The sequence below is a fragment of the Anabas testudineus genome, chromosome 21, assembly GCF_900324465.2.
Source record: "Anabas testudineus chromosome 21, fAnaTes1.2, whole genome shotgun sequence".
Classification (NCBI taxonomy): domain Eukaryota; kingdom Metazoa; phylum Chordata; class Actinopteri; order Anabantiformes; family Anabantidae; genus Anabas; species Anabas testudineus.
In genome coordinates, this window is record NC_046629.1 from 823817 (window position 1) to 844349 (window position 20533).

The window sequence follows — 20533 nt, forward strand, 5'->3', positions numbered from 1 at the left end:
GATCAAATGACATACAGAAAAGTCACATAAAGTCAACATAAATTCCAAGCACTGCTAGTCACATTGATAATTTTGCATTTTCTTGTTTATTAGATCCACCTGGTCCTCCATCCAACCCCAGAATTACAGACACCACAAAAACCACAGCAACCTTGGCCTGGGGCCGACCCCATTATGATGGAGGTCTTGAAGTAGAAGGTTATATTGTTGAGTACAAAAAGGAGGGGCATGATGACTGGGAGACTGAGACACAGTTCCCATTAAAAGCTAATGAATATGTTATTGGTAAACTTCAAAAAGGCGGCAAATACCACTTTAGAGTCAGTGCTGTAAATGCTGAGGGAACTGGTGAACCTGCAGAGATTGAGAAAGTTACTGAACTGGTGGACCAGGAGTCACTGCCAGACTTTGAGCTTGATGCTGAACTCAGGAGAACCCTAGTGGTCAGGTCCCGTGCTTCAATCCGTATGTTTATTCCCATCAAGGGCCGTCCTGTTCCTGAAGTAAGGTGGAGCAAAGACGATACCAACCTGAAAACACGTGCACACATTGATACTACAGAATCCTACACACTGTTGGTTATTCCTGAATGCACCAGATATGATGCTGGAAAGTACCATCTTTGTCTGGAGAATGTTGCTGGAAAGAAGACTGGCTTTGTTAATGTAAAAGTTCTGGACACACCAGGGCCACCAGTCAACCTCAGACCGAGAGAAATCACTAAGAATAGCATTACTCTCCAATGGGAAATCCCCATAATTGATGGTGGTTCTAAGATTCACAACTACATTATTGAAAAAAGAGCTGCCACCAAAAAGGCCTACACTGTGCTCAGCACCACATGGCAGAAGTGTTCCTTCAAAGTTCCAGACCTTGAAGAGGGTGCTTACTACTATTTCCGCATCTCCGCTGAGAATGACCTGGGCATAGGCGAACCTGCTGAAACCTCTGAGCCAGTCAGAGTATCCCAGGCTCCCTCTGCACCAGAGAACTTGTATGTCACTGATGTAACAGCTGATAGTGCCAGCCTCTCATGGCCCAAGCCTCTGCATGATGGTGGCAGCTTGATCACCGGATATGTCATTGAAGCCCAGAAGAAGGACAGTGACCAGTGGGTCCATGTGGCCACCATCAAGGCACTGGATTACACTGTCACAGATCTGACTGAGGGTGCAGAGTATATCTTCCGCATAATGGCTGTCAATGCATCAGGCAGGAGTGACCCTCGTGAGAGCAGACCTGCTATTATAAGGGAGCAGACTTCTGGTCCTTCCTTTGACCTACGTGGAGTATATCAGAAGACTGTAATTGCAAAAGCAGGTGACCGTGTAAAGGTGGAGATTCCAGTGCTTGGCAAACCAAGGCCTGTGGTTTCCTGGAAGAAGGGGGAAACAATGCTCAAAGAGACTCAAAGAATCAACATTGAAACCACACCAACTTTAACTATTCTCAACATTAATGAGATCAAAAGGACGGATGAAGGCAATTATTCCATGACTGGGAAGAATATGCTAGGTACAATAACTGAGACAATAACAGTCCTAGTCCATGACATTCCTGGTCCTCCTACTGGTCCTATTAAGCTTGATGAGGTCTCATGTGATTATGTCCTTATGTCCTGGGAGGCACCAGAGAATGACGGAGGCGTTCCCATCAACAACTACATTGTTGAGATGCGGGAGACTACTGGCACTTCATGGGTGGAGTTAGCAGCAACAGTGATCCGCACTACATTCAAGGCAGCCCGACTCAACACTGGCACTCAATATCAGTTCCGTGTCAAGGCCCAGAACAGATATGGTATTGGCCCATCCATTACCTCTGATCCAGTGGTGGCTGCCTATCCATTTGATGTGCCTGGCCAGCCAGGAACTCCTGTGGTCACATCTTTTAACAAAGATTCTATGACTGTGAGTTGGAACGAGCCATCCTCTGATGGAGGCAGTGCCATTTTAGGTTATCACGTTGACAGAAAAGAGAAAAACAGCATTCTTTGGCAGAGGATCAGCAAAGCTCTTGTTGTTGGAAATATCTTCAAATCAACAGGCCTTGTTGATGGAATTGAATATGAATACCGTGTTACTGCTGAAAACATGGCTGGTCTCAGCAAACCAAGCAAACCCTCTGAATCTGCGTATGCTTTGGATCCAGTTGACCAACCAGGCAGGCCTGTGGCACTAAATATCACCAGACATGAGGTAACTTTGATGTGGACTAAACCAGAAGGAGATGGTGGATTTTCCATCACAGGATACACAGTTGAGAGGAGAGAAATGCCCAATGGACGCTGGCTCAAAGCCAACTTCAACAACATCTTAGAAACCATTTACACAGTCAGTGGTCTGACAGAAGATGCAACTTATGAATTCCGTGTGTTTGCTAAAAACTCAGCTGGTAGTGTAAGCGCTCCATCTCAGCCATCAGAGGCAATCACATGCAGAGATGACATTGAAGAGCCCAGGCTTGATGTTGATGCATCATACAGCAGCACTGTTGTTGTCATGGCAGGTGAGGTATTTAAACTGGAGGCCAATGTGATTGGCAGGCCAATTCCAACTCTGGTATGGACCAAGGAAGGAAAGGAGCTTGAGGATACAGCCAAACTAGAGATAAAGACATCTGACTTCCACACAACTTTAATTAACAAAGATTCATTGAGGAGAGATGGCGGTGCATTTACTCTCACTGCCAGCAATCCAGGGGGCTTTGCCAAGTTTACATTTAATGTCAAGGTGCTTGACAGACCTGGACCACCAGATTCCCTTACAGTTACTGATGTCACTGCTGAGAAATGTGTCCTAAACTGGCTGCATCCAACACATGATGGGGGTGCCAAGATTGAGTATTTTATTATTCAGAGACGCGAAACCAGTAGGTTGGCATGGACAAATGTGGCTACAGACCTTCAGGCAAACAGATTCAAGGTCACTAAGCTTCTGAAGGGCAATGAGTACATCTTCAGGGTCATGGCTGTCAACAAGTATGGCGTGGGTGAACCCTTGGAGTCTGAACCTGTCACATGTGCCAACCCCTATGTACCCAGTGACCCACCACAACAACCAGAAGTTACCACCATTACCAAGGACTCCATGGTTGTCTGCTGGGAGCGCCCTGAACATGATGGAGGCAGTAGAATAAACACCTACATAATAGAAAGAAGGGACAAAACTGGCCTGCGTTGGGTGAAGTGTAACAAAAGAACTGTCACTGACCTTCGATTCAAGGTTTCTGGCCTCACACCTGGACATGAGTATGAATTCCGAGTCCTTGCTGAGAACAATGCTGGATTAAGTCAACCTAGTCCTTCCAGTCCATTCTACAAAGCCATAGACACAATCTTCAAGCCTGGACCTCCAGGAAACCCCAGAGTGCTTGACACAACTAAATCTTCTATCACCATTGCCTGGAACAAACCTGTTTATGATGGTGGTTCTGAAATCACTGGATACATTGTAGAGTCTTGCCTGCCTGAGGAGGATGAGTGGACAATTCATACACCCAAGAAGGGATGGACAGCCACTTCCTTTACTATCACCAACTTGAAGGAAAACCAAGATTATAAAATCAACATCTGTGCAACAAACTGTGAAGGAGTTGGAGAACCTGCTGCTGTTCCAGGAACCCCCAAAGCTGAAGAAAGACTGCTCCCTCCAGAAATTGAGCTTGGAGCAGAGCTGCGAAAGGTGGTCTGCATAAGAGCATGCAGCACACTTAGACTCTTTGTCCCTATAAAGGGAAGACCTGCACCTGAAATAAAATGGTCAAGAGAGCAAGGTGAATCCCTGGACAAAGCTAACATTGAAATCACCCCATCATTTACCACTCTTCAGGTAGACAATGTTGACAGGTTTGATGCAGGCAAATACATTGTGACAGTAGAGAATGCCTCAGGAAGCAAAACCGCCTTTGTTAATGTCAGGGTTTTAGACACTCCAGGAGCACCTCAGAATCTGATTGTCAAGGAGGTCACTAAGGATTCAGCGTACCTTGTCTGGGATTCACCTCTTATTGATGGTGGCTCCAGAGTCCGCAACTACATTGTGGAGAAGCGTGAGTCCACCAGAAAGGCCTATTCAACTGTGTGTGCTAGCTGCCATAAATCAAGTTGGAAAGTTGGAGACTTGGAGGAAGGAAAGATCTATTTCTTTAGAGTCCTGGCTGAGAATGAATATGGCATTGGCCTCCCAGTGGAGACTGTTGAACCAATTAAAGCATCAGAGAGGCCTCTACCACCAGGCAAAGTGTCCCTCTGTGAAGTTACTGGTACCAGCGTCACACTAACTTGGGAGAAGCCTGAGCATGACGGTGGCAGTAGAATCACAGGCTATATTGTTGAGATGCAAGGTAAAGGCAGTGAGAAGTGGACCCAAGTCATGGTAGTGAAGACCAATGAGGCTCTCGTAACTGGTCTAACACAGGGAGAGGAATACATGTTCCGTATCTCAGCTACTAATGAAAAGGGAGTAAGTGACCCACGTCCTCTCAGTGTGCCTGTAGTGGCAAAAGACCTAGTGATTGCTCCAGTCTTTAAACTGCTTTTTGGTACATTCAGTGTGCTAGCAGGAGATGATCTAAAGATAGAGGTGCCATATGCTGCCTGTCCCAAGGCTACAGCCACCTGGCTCAAAGATGGTGTTGTTCTTAAGGAGACAACAAGGGTTAATACTGAAGCTACTGATAAAAATCTTCTTCTGGTCATTAAGGAGGCCTGCAGAGATGATGTGGGGACATACACTGTCAAACTGACCAATACAGCTGGAGAGGCATCTACAGATATCAGTGTTGTTGTTCTAGACAAGCCTGGTCCTCCAACTGGCCCAATTAAGTTAGACGAGGTCACTGCTGACAGCGTGGTCCTTTCCTGGAATCCACCAGACTATGATGGTGGCTGCACAATCAACAATTACATTGTTGAGAAAAGAGACACATCTACCACCAATTGGCAGATTGTGTCTGCTACAGTAGCCAGAACCACAATAAAAGCAGTCCGTCTCAAAACTGGATGTGAGTATCAGTTTAGGATAGCTGCAGAGAATAGATATGGCAAATCCACTGCTCTGCTGTCTGATACCATTGTTGCGCAGTATCCATTTGAAGTGCCAAACTCGCCACACTCTGTTGTCGTTCAGTCAGCCACTAAGGAGAGTATGGTGATTGTATGGGAGAAACCAAACAATGATGGTGGGAGCAAAATCCTGGGCTACCACCTAGAACTCAAAGAAAGAAACAGTATACTGTGGGTGAAACAAAACAAACAACTAATCCCAGATACCAGATTCAAGGTTGTAGGCCTTGAGGAGGGTATTGAATATGAATTTAGAGTCTATGCTGAAAACATTGTAGGCCTCAGCAAAGCAAGCAAACTCAGTGAAATGCAAGTGGCCAGAGATCCTTGTGACCGACCAGGAAAGCCAGAGGCTATTATTGTGACGAGAAACCAGGTGACACTCAGATGGACCAAACCAGAGTATGATGGTGGGATCAAGATCACAGGCTATGTGGTTGAAAAGAAGGAGGGCGCTGGCCGATGGATGAAGGCCAGTTTTACCAACATCATTGAGTCTGAATTTGTTGTTACAGCACTTACTGAAGATCAGATTTATGAGTTCCGTGTCATTGCCAGGAATGCAGCAGGTGTCCTCAGTCTGCCCTCTGATTCTACTGGACCCATCACTGCCAAAGATGAGGTGGATCCACCCAAGATCGACTTGGAAGCTAAGTACTCCCAGGCTGTTGTAGTAAATGCTGGAGAGACATTTAGGCTTCAGGCTGCTGTATCTGGTAAGCCTGTGCCAACAGTACACTGGCTGAAGGAAGGCCAAGAGATTACTGAAGCAGCTCGATTAGAGCTCAAGAACACGGAATTTATAGCTTGCATAGTTGTTAAGGAAGCCATCCGTGTTGATGGAGGTCAGTACACTTTATTGGTAAAGAATGTTGGAGGAGAGAAATCTGTTAACATTAATGTCAAGGTCCTGGACAGACCGGGACCACCTGAAGGCCCCATCTCCATCTATGGTGTGACCAGTGAGAAATGTTCCATTGCCTGGAAACCTCCTTTGCAAGATGGAGGAAGTGATGTATCCCATTACATTGTTGAGAGGAGGGAAACCAGCAGACTGGTTTGGACTGTAGTTGAACCAAAGGTTCAGGCACTAAACCTAAAGATAACCAAATTGCTTCCTGGAAATGAGTACATTTTCAGAGTTATTCCAGTCAATAAATATGGAGTTGGTGAACCACTAGAATCTGAGCCAATGATTGCCAGAAATCCGTTTGTCACTTCTAACCCACCAAGAGAGGTACAAGTTTCCACAGTCACCAAAGATTCCATGGTGGTGACCTGGGAGAGACCAACCAATGATGGTGGAAGCCCTATCCAGGGATACATTGTTGAGAAACGTGACAAAGATGGTGTAAGATGGACTAGGTGCAACAAGCGCACAGTGAGTGAGCTGCGCTTTAGAGTGACAGGGCTCATAGAAAACCATAGCTATGAATTCAGAGTTGCTGCTGAAAATGCTGCAGGTGTGGGCTCACCTAGTGAACCATCTGTGTACTATAAGGCATTGGATCCTATCTTTAAACCAGGCCCACCTAATAACCCAAAGGTGATCGACACTTCTAGGTCAACTGTTACCCTGACATGGGGAAAACCCATCTATGATGGTGGGTGTGAGATTCAGTCTTACATTGTTGAGGCCTGTAATGGGGCATCTGATGAATGGTTTATGTGCACTCCTCCCACTGGAATCATAGATACTAAATTTACAGTCTCAAAACTTCTGGAGAAGCATGAATACAAATTTAGAGTATGTGCCATCAACAAAGTTGGTGTTGGTGAGCATGCTGATCTTCCAGGAAAAGTTATTCTGGAGGAGAAGCTTGAGGCACCAGATCTTGACCTGGATGCTGACATGAGAAAGATGATTAACATTAGAGCAGCAAGCACTCTAAGACTATTTGTTCCTGTGAGAGGTCGTCCAGCTCCTGAGGTGAAATGGGGTAAAGCTGAGGGTGAGATTAAAGAGACTGCTCAGATTGACAATACAGGCAGCTATGCATCACTTGTCATTGAGAATGTTGATAGATTTGACAGTGGCAAGTATACTCTGACTGCGGAGAATGTCAGTGGCGTAAAGTCAGTTTTCATTAGTGTCAGAGTCCTGGACTCTCCTAGTCCACCAACAAACTTCTTGATAAAAGAAATTACCAAGAATTCTGTCACTCTCACATGGGAACCTCCACTTCTCGATGGCGGTTCAAAGATTAAGCATTATATTGTTGAGAAGCGTGAGAGCACCAGGAAAGTTTATTCTACCATCACCACTTGCAATAAGATGTCATGTAAAGTAGAACCTCTCCCAGAGGGTGGAATATTCTTCTTCAGAGTCCTGGCAGAGAATGAATATGGTGTAGGTCTTCCTGCTAAAACAACAGAACCAATTAAGATATCTGAGAAGCCTCAGCCACCTGGTAAAGTCAGCGTTGTTGATGTTACTCGTAGCACTGTAACTCTTTCTTGGGAGAAGCCCGAACACGATGGTGGCAGTAGGATCAGTCACTATGAAGTCGAACTTGCACCTAAGGAAAGTGATACTTGGTCTGTGTGTGCAAGTGTGAAGGGACTGGAAACTGTAGTATCAAACCTACTCAAAGGAGAAGAGTATCAGTTCAGAGTTGTTGCTGTCAATGACAAGGGCAAAAGTGACCCTAGGCAACTGGCTCAGTCAGTTGTAGCAAAGGACCTTGTGGTCGAGCCTTCTGTTAGACCAAAAGTAAGCTCCTACAGTGTCCAGGTAGGATATGACCTTAAAATAGAGGTCCCAATTGCTGGACATCCAAAACCAACCATCACCTGGACCAAGGATGGAGCTGCTCTTAAGCAGACCACCAGAGTCAATGTCACTGAATCAGCGCACCATACCATCCTCACCATAAAGGATGCCACCAGAGAAGATGGTGGCATGTATAGCATTAATGTTTCCAGTGATCTGGGTTCCAAGGACGCCACTATTGAGGTGATCACCCTAGACAAACCAGGGCCACCAATAGGCCCTGTCAAGTTTGAGGACATAAGCGCTGAGAGTATAACTCTTAACTGGGAAACACCTTCATATACAGGTGGCTGCCCAGTCTCCAACTATGTGGTGGAGAAGAGAGACACAACTACAACCAACTGGGTGGTTGTATCTGCCACTGTGGCAAGAACAACACTCAAAGTGGCCAATCTGAAGACGGGAGCTGAATACCAGTTCAGAGTCTATGCTGAGAATAGATATGGAAAGAGTTATGCAATAGATTCAGAGCCTGTTGTGGCACAGTATCCATTCCAGGAGCCTGGCCCACCAGGAACACCATTTGTGTCTTCATTCACCAAAGACTACATGATTGTTGAGTGGCACAAACCCCCATCTGATGGAGGCAGTGCCGTCCTGGGCTACCATCTGGAGAGGAAAGAAAAGAACAGTATTCTCTGGACCAAGATCAACAAAATGCTAATTCAAGACTGCAGGTTCAAATCTACTCCTCTTGAGGAAGGCATTGAGTATGAGTATAGAGTCTATGCTGAAAATATTGTTGGCATTGGAAAATGCAGTAAGGTTTCTGAAGTTTACGTAGCTCGAGACCCATGTGATCCTCCTGGTCGTCCTGAGGCTGTGACTGTGACCAGGCACTCAGTGAAGCTAAGGTGGACTCCTCCAGAGTATGACGGTGGAAGCTTAGTTACTGGCTATGTAGTGGAGAAACGTGATCTTCCAGAAGGAAAGTGGATGAAGGCTAGCTTTACTAACATAATTGAACATGAATTTACAGTTAGTGGCTTGACAGAAGACAGTAAATATGACTTCAGAGTAATTGCAAGGAATGCTGCTGGTGCCATCAGCAAGCCCTCTGAGAGCACGGGAACTATCACTGCAAAGGATGAAGTTGACCCACCAAAGTGTGAGACAGATCCTATATACAACCAAACCCTTATTATCAGTGCAGGAGAGACCTTTTGTCTGGAGGCCAGTGTGAATGGGAAGCCTATCCCCACAGCTCAGTGGTTCAAAGGAGATGTTGAGGTTGAAAACTCAGCAAGAGCAGAGATCAAAAACACAGATTTTAAGGCCTTACTCGTTGTAAAGGATGCAATCAGAGTGGATGGTGGGCAGTACAGTCTGGTCCTGACCAATGTGGCTGGAACTAAGACTATCCCTTTCAGTGTTAAAGTACTGGACAGACCAGGCCCCTCTGAGGGACCCCTTACTGTCAGCAATGTGACCGAGGAGAAGTGCTCATTGTCATGGCTGCCACCCAGACATGATGGAGGAGCTACCATTTCTCATTACGTCATTCAGAAGAGAGAAACCAGCCGTCTGGCATGGACTGTGGTCTCCAGTGACTGTGGTGCGACCATGTTCAAGGTTACTAAACTGTTGAAAGGCAATGAATACATATTCAGAGTCATGGCTGTCAATAAATATGGTGTAGGTGAGCCTCTTGAGTCAGCACCGGTTATCATGAGAAACCCATTTGTCCCTCCTGGCTCACCTCAGGAGCTTGAGATCACAAATATTACACGAGATTCAATGACTGTCTGCTGGAATCGCCCTGAAACAACAGGAGGAAGTGACATTGTGGGGTACATCATTGAAAAGAGAGACAGAGCTGGAGTGAGGTGGACCAAGTGCAACAAACGCAGAGTGACAGACTTGCGATTCAGAGTAACAGGACTAACTGAGGACCATGAATATGAATTTAGGGTATCTGCTGAGAATGCAGCTGGCATGGGTCAGCCAAGCCCACCTACACTGTATTTCAAAGCCTGTGACCCCACCTTTGAACCAGGCTGCCCTTCTAATGTGCATGTGGTTGACACAACTAAAGACTCCATCAGTCTGGCCTGGCACAGGCCTATTTATGATGGTGGTTGTGAAATCCAAGGGTATGCAGTGGAAATTACCAAGGCTGATGAGGAGGAGTGGACTATATGCACCCCACCCTCTGGCGTTAATGCTACCAGGTTCACCATCACCAAGTTGATAGAACACCAGGAATACAGGGTGCGCATCTGTGCCATCAATAAACTGGGTGTTGGTGAGCCCACTGAGATCCAGGGAATCGTAAAACCTATGGATAAGGTTGATCCTCCAGAGATGATTCTGGATTCAGAGCTCAGGAAGGGAATAGTTGTGCGTGCAGGAGGCTCGATGAGAATATGCATTCCATTCAAGGGCCGTCCTACTCCTGAGATCAGCTGGGCCAAGGAAGATGGAGAACTGCCCAGTAAAGTTCAGATAGAGACTGGAGAAGATTACACACAGCTCTCCATGGACATTTGTGACAGATATGATGCTGGAAAATACATCCTCAACCTGGAAAATAGTGCTGGCACCAAATCAGCTTTTGTCTCTGTGAAAGTTCTGGACACTCCAGGAGCCCCTCTGAATTTAACAGTAAAAGACATTAAGAGGGAAAGTATCACTCTAACCTGGGAGCCTCCTCTTATCGATGGAGGTTCAAGAATTAAAAATTACCTTGTTGAAAAGCGTGAGTCCACCAGGAAGGTTTACTCTAATGTGGACAACAAGTGTACAAAGACAAGCTACCGTATCACTGGCCTCACTGAAGGAACTATTTATTATTTCAGAGTCTTAGCTGAGAATGAATTTGGAGTAGGACAAGCAGTTGAGACAGAAGAGTCTGTTAAGACTTCTGAGCCTCCTCTGCCTGTGGGCAAGGTCACTTTGAATGAAGTAACAAAAACCATGGCAACACTCTCCTGGGAGAAACCAGACCATGATGGAGGCAGCAGGATCATGGGGTACTACATTGAGATGCAGCCTGTAGGCTCAGAGGAATGGGTCATTGCTGCCACAACCAAAACTTGTGAGGGCACTGTCACAGGCCTCAGTGCTGGACATGAGTACCTGTTTAGAGTTTCAGCTTTCAATGATAAGGGCAAGAGTGACCCCAGGCCTCTGGCTGCACCTGTCACTGCTAAAGATGTAACTATTGAGCCCAGATTCAAGATGACATTTAATATTTACAGTTTACAACAAGGTGAGGATCTGAAGATTGAGATCCCAGTGATTGGACGACCTGTTCCCAAAGTTGAATGGATGAAAGATGGACTGGCTCTTAAGGAAACAACCAGACTGAATGTATCCAGCACACCAGTATCTACTAAGCTGTGTATAAAGGATTCAAATAAAGAAGATTCTGGAAAATACACTGTCACAGCAACAAGCAGTGTTGGAACAGCTACAGAGGAGATTACTGTCATTATTCTTGATAAGCCAGGTCCACCCACAGGCCCCGTGAAGATTGAGGAGGTGAGCTCTGATTATGTCACACTCTCATGGGAGCCACCAGATTACACTGGAGGCTGTCAGATAAACAACTACATTGTAGAGAAGCGAGATACCACCACAACAGCATGGCAGATTGTGTCAGCAACTATTGCCAGGACAACCATTAAAGTCACCAAGTTGAAGACTGGAATTGAGTATCAATTCAGAGTGTCTGCTGAGAATAGATATGGAAAAAGCTCTGCCATTGTCTCTCCTGCTGTTATTGCTCAGTATCCATTTAGTGAGCCTGCTGCCCCAGGTACGCCAATTATATCTGCTGTAACCAAGGATAACATGGTTGTTGAATGGAAAACTCCCACCAACAATGGAGGCAGTCCCATCTTAGGCTATCACATTGAGAGAAAAGAGAAGAATAGCCTTTTGTGGACCAGACTCAACAAGCTTCTAATCCCAGACACACGGTTCAAGACTACAGAGCTGGAAGAAGGTATTGAGTATGAGTTCAGAGTTTATGCTGAGAATATTGCTGGAGTCAGCCCAGCTAGCGTGGTCTCTGAGAGCACAGTGGCCAGGGACCCCTGTGATCCACCAGGTCCTCCTGATGCTATTGAAATCACTCGAAACCATGTGACACTCCAGTGGACCAGGCCTCAGTATGATGGAGGAAGTGCAATCACTGGCTATTTGATTGAGAGGAGGAAACACCCAGATACCCGCTGGATGAAAGCCAGCTTCACCAACATTATTGATACCCAATTCACTCTCACTGGGCTGACTGAAGATTGTGTCTATGAGTTTAGAGTAATTGCCAGAAATGCTGCCGGTATTTCTAGTCGCCCTTCTCAGAGCACAGGACAAATTACTGCCAAAGATGAAATTGAGGCTCCAGAAGCCACCATGGATTCAAAATTCAAGGACCTTACTGTTGTTCACGCTGGTGAGACATTTATCATTGATGCTGAATACACGGGTAAGCCTCTCCCAGAGGTAATTTGGTTAAAGGATGGAAAGGAGATTGACAAAACAACACCAAGAATGGAGGTCAAGACCACACTCACCCGTACCATACTGACAGTAAAGGATTGTATCAGAGTAGACGGTGGCCACTTTGTTCTCAAACTCGTCAATGTGGGAGGAGTCAAGATGATCCCAGTTATTGTTAAGGTTTTAGATCGTCCTGGTCCTCCAGATGGCCCATTAGAAGTCAAAGGGGTCACTGCTGAAAAATGTTACCTGCACTGGAATCATCCTTCACATGATGGAGGAGCTGGAATCTCTCATTACATCATTGAGAAGAGAGAGACCAGTCGTCTGTCATGGACAGTAGTGGAGCCCAAGATCCAGGCCATCAGCTATAAAGTCACAAAACTACTGCCTGGCAATGAATACATCTTCAGAGTCACTGCTGTGAATAAATATGGTGTTGGTGAGCCTTTGGAATCTGAACCTGTTATTGCTCGCAATCCCTTTACCACTCCCAGTGCCCCCTCCACCCCAGAGGCTAGTGCTATCACCAGAGACTCTATAGTGCTTACCTGGGAAAGGCCAGAGAATAATGGAGGAGCTGAAATAGAAGGATATATCCTTGAAAAACGTGATAAGGATGGTATCAGATGGACTAAGTGCAACAAGAAGAGGCTGAATGACCTGAGATTCAGATGCACTGGCCTTACAGAGGGACACTCATATGAATTCAGGGTATCAGCTGAAAATGCTGCTGGTGTGGGAAAACCTAGTGCACCAACTCAGTATATTAAAGCCTGTGATGCAACTTATCCACCAGGACCTCCAAATAACCCCAAAGTCACAGACCATTCAAGCACCACAGTTTCTCTAGCTTGGACCAGGCCTATCTATGATGGTGGAGCACAGATTAGTGGATATATTGTTGAATTGAAGGAGGCAGCAGATGATGAGTGGGTTGTTTGTACACCACCCACTGGTGTCCAAGAAACTCGCTACACTGTCAAGAAACTGAAAGAAAATGCTGAGTATAACTTCCGCATATGTGCTGTTAATGTTGAGGGAGTAGGAGAGCCTGTAGACATACCTGGGTCTGTAATTGCTGCAGAGAAACTGGAAGCTCCTGAAATTGAACTAGATGCTGACCTGAGGAAGATGGTTAATGTTCGTGCCAGTGCCACCCTGCGTCTGTTTGTGACAATAAGAGGAAAACCTGAGCCTGAGGTCAAATGGTCCAAGGCTGATGGCACTCTAAATGAACATGCCCAGATTGAAGTCACAAGCTCTTACACAATGCTGGTGATTGAGAATGTTGACAGATTTGACACTGGCAAGTATGTACTGACCCTTGAGAACCTCAGTGGTTCCAAATCAGCATTCGTCAATGTCAGAGTTCTGGACTCTCCTAGTGCTCCTACTAATTTGGAGGTTAAAGATGTTAAGAGAAATTCTGTCTCCCTCTCCTGGGAGCCCCCTATAATTGACGGTGGAGCAAAGATTTCACACTATGTTGTAGAGAAGAGAGAGCAGAAGAGAATGGCCTTCACCAGTGTTTGCACTAATTGTGTGAGGAACTCTTACATTGTTTCTGACCTGCAAGAGGGAGGCAGATACTATTTCCGAGTGTTGGCTGTGAATGAGCTGGGAGTAGGTCTGCCTGCCTTCACAGATCAAGTTAAAGTGTCTGAGGCTCCTTTGCCTCCTGGTAAGATTGTTGTAGTTGATGTGACCCGTCATACTGTAACTCTTTCCTGGGAAAAACCTGATCATGATGGAGGAAGCAGGATTACAAACTATATTGTTGAGATGCAGCCTAAGGGAGATGACAAATGGACTACGTGTAGTGAAGTCAAAGCACTGGAAGCTACTATTGATGGACTTACAACTGGAGAGGAATACTCTTTTAGGGTGATTGCCATGAATGATAAGGGCAAGAGTGATGCCAAGCCACTGGCTACACCAGTGATGGTGAAGGACATCACAGTGGAGCCTATCATTAACCTGATGTTCACTACATATAGTGTAAAAGCCGGAGATGACCTAAAGATAGATGTTCCCTTCAAGGGAAGACCACAGCCTGAAGTGTCATGGAAAAAAGATGGCCAAGGGCTTAAGCAGACGACCAGAGTGTATGTTCTTTCCTCCAAGACCTCATCAAAGATTGTCATCAAGGATGCAACCAAGGAGGATGTAGGAAAATATGAGATAACTCTGACTAACTCAGTTGGCACCAATACAGCTGAAATCTCTGTTATAATTCTGGACAAACCTGGCCCACCAAGCAACATTAAGGTGGATGAGGTGAGTGCTGACTTTGTCTCTCTGTCTTGGGATCCTCCAACCTATGACGGCGGATGCCAGATCAACAATTATGTAGTGGAGAAGAGAGACACCACCACCACAACATGGCAGATTGTTTCAGCCACAGTGGCCAGAACATCAATCAAGGTTCCTAATCTTACTCAGGGGACAGAGTATCAGTTCCGTATTGCAGCTGAGAACCGTTATGGCAAGAGTCCTGCCATTGACTCTCCTCCTGTTGTTGCTCAGTATCCCTTTGAGCCACCTGGCTCACCAACAAACCTTCATGTTGCACATGCCACAAAGACTAGCATGCTTGTTGTATGGAGCAGGCCTGCTAGTGATGGTGGAAGCCCTGTGCTCGGTTATCACATTGAATGCAAAGACCAAAGCAGCATTTTGTGGACGAAGGTCAACAGAGGTCTGCTGACTGACAACCAGTTTAAAATGACAGGAGTCGAAGAAGGCTTGCTGTATCAATTCAGAGTATATGCTGAAAATATTGCAGGCATTGGCCCATGTACTAAGGCCAGTGACCCAGTGGCAGCCAGAGATCCGTGTCTGCCTCCTCGTAACCTTAGAGTTACCGACATCACTAGAAATTCAGTCTCCCTCTTCTGGGAGAAACCTGAGTATGACGGTGGAGTAAAGATTACTGGCTACATTGTAGAGCGTAAAGAACTTCCCAATGGTCGCTGGCTGAAATGTAACTTTACCAATCTGCTGGACACATACTTTGAGGTCACAGGCCTGACAGAAGATGTCCAGTATGACTTCCATGTCATTGCTAAGAACTCTGCTGAACTGTTGAGTGCACCTTCAGAAAGTACTGGTCCAGTCACGGTTAAGGATGATGTAGACCCTCCTACTATTATCCTGGAAGATAAGTTCAGACAGCTTGTTGTAATTAAGGCTGGGGAGATCATTAGAATTGATGCTGAAATCACAGGTCGTCCACTCCCTGTTGTGTCATGGTCCAAAGATGGAAAGGAGATTGATGCTAAGGCCAGATGTGAAATCACCTCCACTAACTTTACAACCACCCTGATTGTTAGAGATGTTATCAGAAGGGACTCTGGCCAGTACATTCTGACCCTTCATAATGTAGCAGGAACAAGGTCTGTGGCTATTAACTGCAAGGTTCTGGATATTCCTGGACCTGCTTCAGGACCTTTAGCAGTATCTGGCCTTACAGCAGAGAAATGCACCTTATCATGGGGTCCACCTCAAGAGAATGGTGGTGCTGAAATCATGCATTACATTGTGGAGAAACGTGAGACAAGTCGCCTTGCCTGGACTCTTGTCTATGGAGACATGAAGGCAACCACCTGTAAAGTAACCAAGCTGCTCAGAGGAAATGAGTATATCTTCAGAGTCAGAGGAGTCAACAAATATGGGGATGGTGATGCCCTGGAGAGTGAGCCAGTAAAGGCCATGGATCCATTCACTGTGCCTGCAGCTCCCACTAATGTCCAGGTCACTTCAGTTACTGGTGAAGCAATGACCATCTGCTGGGAAAGACCAGTTTCTGATGGTGGCAGCAGCATTTCTGGCTATGTAATAGAAAAGCGAGAGAAAACTGGCCTTCGCTGGTGCCGTGTTAATAAGAAACCTGTTTATGACCTCAGAGTGAAAGCCTCACACCTTCGTGAGGGATGCGAGTATGAATACAGAGTGTTTGCAGAGAATGCTGCTGGCCTTAGTGCTCCTAGCACCCCTTGCCCACTCACCAAGGCTGAAGACCCACAGTTCCTGCCTTCACCTCCTGCTAAGCCTAAGATCATTGATTCTACAAAGACCTCAGCTACCTTGTCATGGAATAAGCCACTATTTGATGGTGGGGCACCTGTGACTGGTTACAGAGTAGAATACAGGAAGACATTTGATGATGAATGGATTATTGGAGTCCATAACACCAAGAATACAGAGTTTACAGTGGTGGGATTGACTCCTGGCTCAGAATATGTGTTTGTTGTTAGGTCAATTAATAAGATTGGAGTCAGTGAGCCCAGTCCGGAGTCAGACAAACAGGTTGCCAAAGAAAGAGAAGAGGAACCAGTATTTGACATCACTAATGAGATGAGGAAGACTCTAATTGTCAAAGATGGAAGCTCATTCACTATGACAGTGCCTTTCAGAGGCAAACCTGTCCCCAGCGTTACCTGGAGTAAACCTGATGTTGACCTCAGAGTGCGTGCTGTCATTGACACCACAGACACCTTCACCTCCATCACCTTAGAGAAAGCAACTCGCGAGGACTCTGGCAAATACACTGTCACCTTGTCTAGTGTAGCTGGAACCACTTCCTTGACACTCAATGTCAGAGTCCTGGACTCCCCTGGACCTCCTGCACGTGTAGAAGTTAAAGAGGTGACCAAAACCTCTGCCACTGTAACATGGGACACTCCTGAGAATGAAGGAGGAGGTCCAGTCAAGAACTACCTTCTTGATATCCGTGAGGCCAGCAAGAAAGGATGGACTAGGTTGACTGGCAAATGCCACAGACTGACATACAAGGTGACAGACCTACAGGAGGGAGAAATCTACTACTTCAGAGTAACAGGCGAGAATGAATATGGTGTAGGTGTTCCTGCTGAGACCAAAGAGGGAACCAAGATAACAGGTATTGAATTTTAAATTGGTAATTTAAAAGCTTTTTATTGATATGCAAAAGGTAACGCCATGTTATTTTATAACACTTTAACACTTTTTCTCTTTCTAAAGAAAAACCAAGTCCACCACCAAAGCTAGGTGTGATTGAGGTGACCAAAGAGAGTGTGTCCCTGGCCTGGGCAAAACCAGAACAAGATGGAGGCAGCAGAATTACTGGCTACCTGGTTGAAGCTCTGGAAAAAGGACAGGAGAAATGGGTTAAGTGCGGTGTAACCAAGTCTATCCATTTCACAGTGTCTGGTCTGAGAGAGAATTCAGAGTACTTCTTCAGGGTCCGAGCTGAGAACCTCGCTGGACTTAGTGACGTTAAGGAAATGGTGACTCCTGTGATGGTCAAAGACCAGCTTGGTAAGTTACCAACTGATTAGATTGGTCAGATTTAGCAATGCAATTGGAGAAATATCACATATAAGTTAATATATCTTTTTTTAAACAATTGTATTTAAAAATGTAGAATTTGGTCTAACATCTCACATTGTAACTTTTTAAATCATTTAATGACACTTTTTTGATCCAGAATCTCCTGAGATCAACATGAAGGATTTCCCACATAACACAGTACATGTTAGAGCTGGCTCCACCCTCAAGTTTGAGATTCCGCTGACAGGCAGGCCTTTGCCTAAAGTCATCCTATCTAAGGATAATGTGCTGCTCAAGTCAACAATGAGGTTCAACTCTGAAGTGACCCCTGACAGTATCAAAATCACTTTGCGTGAGAGTGTGGCTGGAGACTCGGGACGCTATGATATCACTGCTTCCAACTCTAGTGGAACCACCAAGACCTTTGTAAACATTGTTGTCCTGGATCGCCCCAGTGCCCCACTTGGCCCTGTGGAGCTGTTTGACATCACAGAAGACAGCGTGAGCCTGAAGTGGCTCCCACCAACATATGATGGTGGCAGTCCTATCACCAACTACATAATCCAGAAAAGAGAGACGACCACAGCAAACTGGATGGATATTTCTTCTGCTGTGGCCCGTTGCACCATGAAAATCATGAAGCTGACCACTGGCCTAGAATACCAATTCAGAATCAGGGCTGAGAACAGATATGGAATCAGTGAACACATTGACTCACCAACTGTAACTGTCAACCTTCCTTACAGTAAGTGATTTTATTTTTGTTTCCTCTTTAATCTATAAATTTAATATTTTTGTACTTCAGTTCTCATGATCAATGTATACATAATCCAACACTGCCTCTTACCCACCAGCTATTCCTGATGCTCCATCAACTCCAGAGATCACAGCTGTAACCAGGGAGAGCATCACTGTAGCTTGGAAGGAGCCAAAGTCTGATGGTGGCAGCCATGTATTTGGCTACCACTTACAGATGAAAGACAGGAACAGTATTCTTTGGCAGAGAGTCAACAAAATGGTGATCCGTGCTACTCACTTCAAGGTCAACAACATCAATGCTGGACTTATTTATGAGTTCAAGGTGGCAGCAGAGAATGCTGCTGGTATCAGTGCTTTCAGCAAAGTGTCTGATGCAGTGCTGGCTATTGATGCCTGTGGTGAGTATGCAGTTCTTAGATAGAAGTGAAGGAACCTTTTTCTGCTGCTTTTGTTGTCTTGTAACAAATCCTACTGTTTGCTCCTGTAGAGCCACCAATCAATTTGCGCATCACTGATATCACCAAGAACTCTATTAGCCTGGGCTGGCAGAAACCCAACTATGATGGTGGATCCACAATCACCGGCTACATCATTGAGAAGAGAGAGGGTATTAGTGCCAAGTGGTCCAAAGCTAACCTCACAAATGTCACAGACACTCGCTACACTGTGACTGGCCTAACACAAGACGAGACGTACGAGTTCAGAGTCTTGGCCAAGAATGCTGTTGGCTCAGTGAGCAACCCATCCTCAACTGCTGGACCAGCCACATGTGTGGATACCTATGGTAGGCATTTTATTTCAAATTGTAAATTTTAATAAACCTTAGAGCAATGATTGTCCTTAAAGATTGGCTAAGAAACATTTTGACAACTGAAACTAGAGCACTTTGAAAATGAACTTTTTCATGATAATTGATAATAATTATTGTTATTCTTTCAATCCTTTGTTAACTGGGATCTAGTTTCTCATCTTTTTCTGTCTCCTTTCATTATGTTTTATCATGTATGTTGCATTTACCAATCAAAACTAACATGCCTATTTTTCATTTATCATTCAGGTGCTCCAGAGATTGAAATACCTCAGGAGTACCTCAATGAGGTCAAACACAAGGCTGGTGCTAATGTGGAGCTCAAGTTTAATATCAAAGCCAAACCTGCTCCTACTATTGAGTGGTTTAAGGATGGAAGAGAGCTTGAGCCCAATGCCCAGCTCTCTTTCAAACACACATTTGAATCTACCAGTTTGTTTCTGAAGGAAACCACTCGTTTGAACTCAGGAACCTATGAGGTTAAGGTGAAGAACTCTCTGGGGTCTACATGTGCCATTGTCAGACTACTCATTCAAGGTATTTAGATATTTATTCAATTAATTAATAAACAGTATAAACCATGATATATGCATAAACATGTCCCTCCTCTATCCAGACAAGCCAGGCCCTCCCGCAGGAGGCATTCAGTTCAAGAAGGTCACAGCTGACAACATCACAATCATGTGGTCTCCACCTGCTGATGAGGGTGGTGCCATGGTAACTCATTACATTGTGGAGAAGAGAGAGACCAGCAGGGTCATGTGGTCCATTGTGTCAGAGAAATTGGTAGACTGCATTGTTAATGTGCCCAGACTCATCCAGGGCAATGAGTACATCTTCAGGGTTCGTGGCGTCAACAAGTATGGCATCGGAGACCCATTAGAGTCAGAGCCTGTAATGGCAAAGAATGCATTTGGTAAGTAAACTGAATTAACAACATATTCACTCCACACAACTGCCCTAACTTATCAGCATTAAAAAGTAACTAAATATACAATCGAAAATACAACTTAAAATACTATTTCACATTATTATTATTGAAATTATTAGAGAGGCGTAGAAAATCTGAGAATATGAAAAATATAGCTTGTTTTTAAAATATTAAAAAAATTACTGCAAACTAGTTTATTTTATCTAACCAAACTGTTAACAGTTTCCCCCAGTGAGCCATCTAAGCCTAAAGTGACAATGATTACTAAGTCTACCATGACCGTGACCTGGGAAAGACCAGCATTGGATGGAGGCAGTGACATTGACGGTTATTATCTGGAGAAGAGAGAGAAGAAGAGTCTTCAGTGGTTCAAGGTTTGTTTAGCTATGTAGATTTCACATGTTAAAGAAGCCAAACTAAAGACAGGCACATGTAAGC

General features: G+C 45.1%; 1 protein-coding gene across 1 annotated transcript in view; it reads left to right on the forward strand.

The window, feature by feature from the left end:
- Positions 1–20533, forward strand: part of ttn.2 (titin, tandem duplicate 2) — a 195467-nt gene that overhangs the window by 149218 nt on the left and 25716 nt on the right. Inside the window, exons 202-209 of the mRNA XM_026376595.1 lie at positions 94–17187; positions 17289–17585; positions 17755–18342; positions 18452–18754; positions 18844–19140; positions 19414–19701; positions 19781–20080; positions 20318–20469. Coding sequence (XP_026232380.1) covers positions 94–17187; positions 17289–17585; positions 17755–18342; positions 18452–18754; positions 18844–19140; positions 19414–19701; positions 19781–20080; positions 20318–20469 — 19319 coding nt within the window. The remainder of the gene's footprint in view (positions 1–93; positions 17188–17288; positions 17586–17754; positions 18343–18451; positions 18755–18843; positions 19141–19413; positions 19702–19780; positions 20081–20317; positions 20470–20533) is intronic.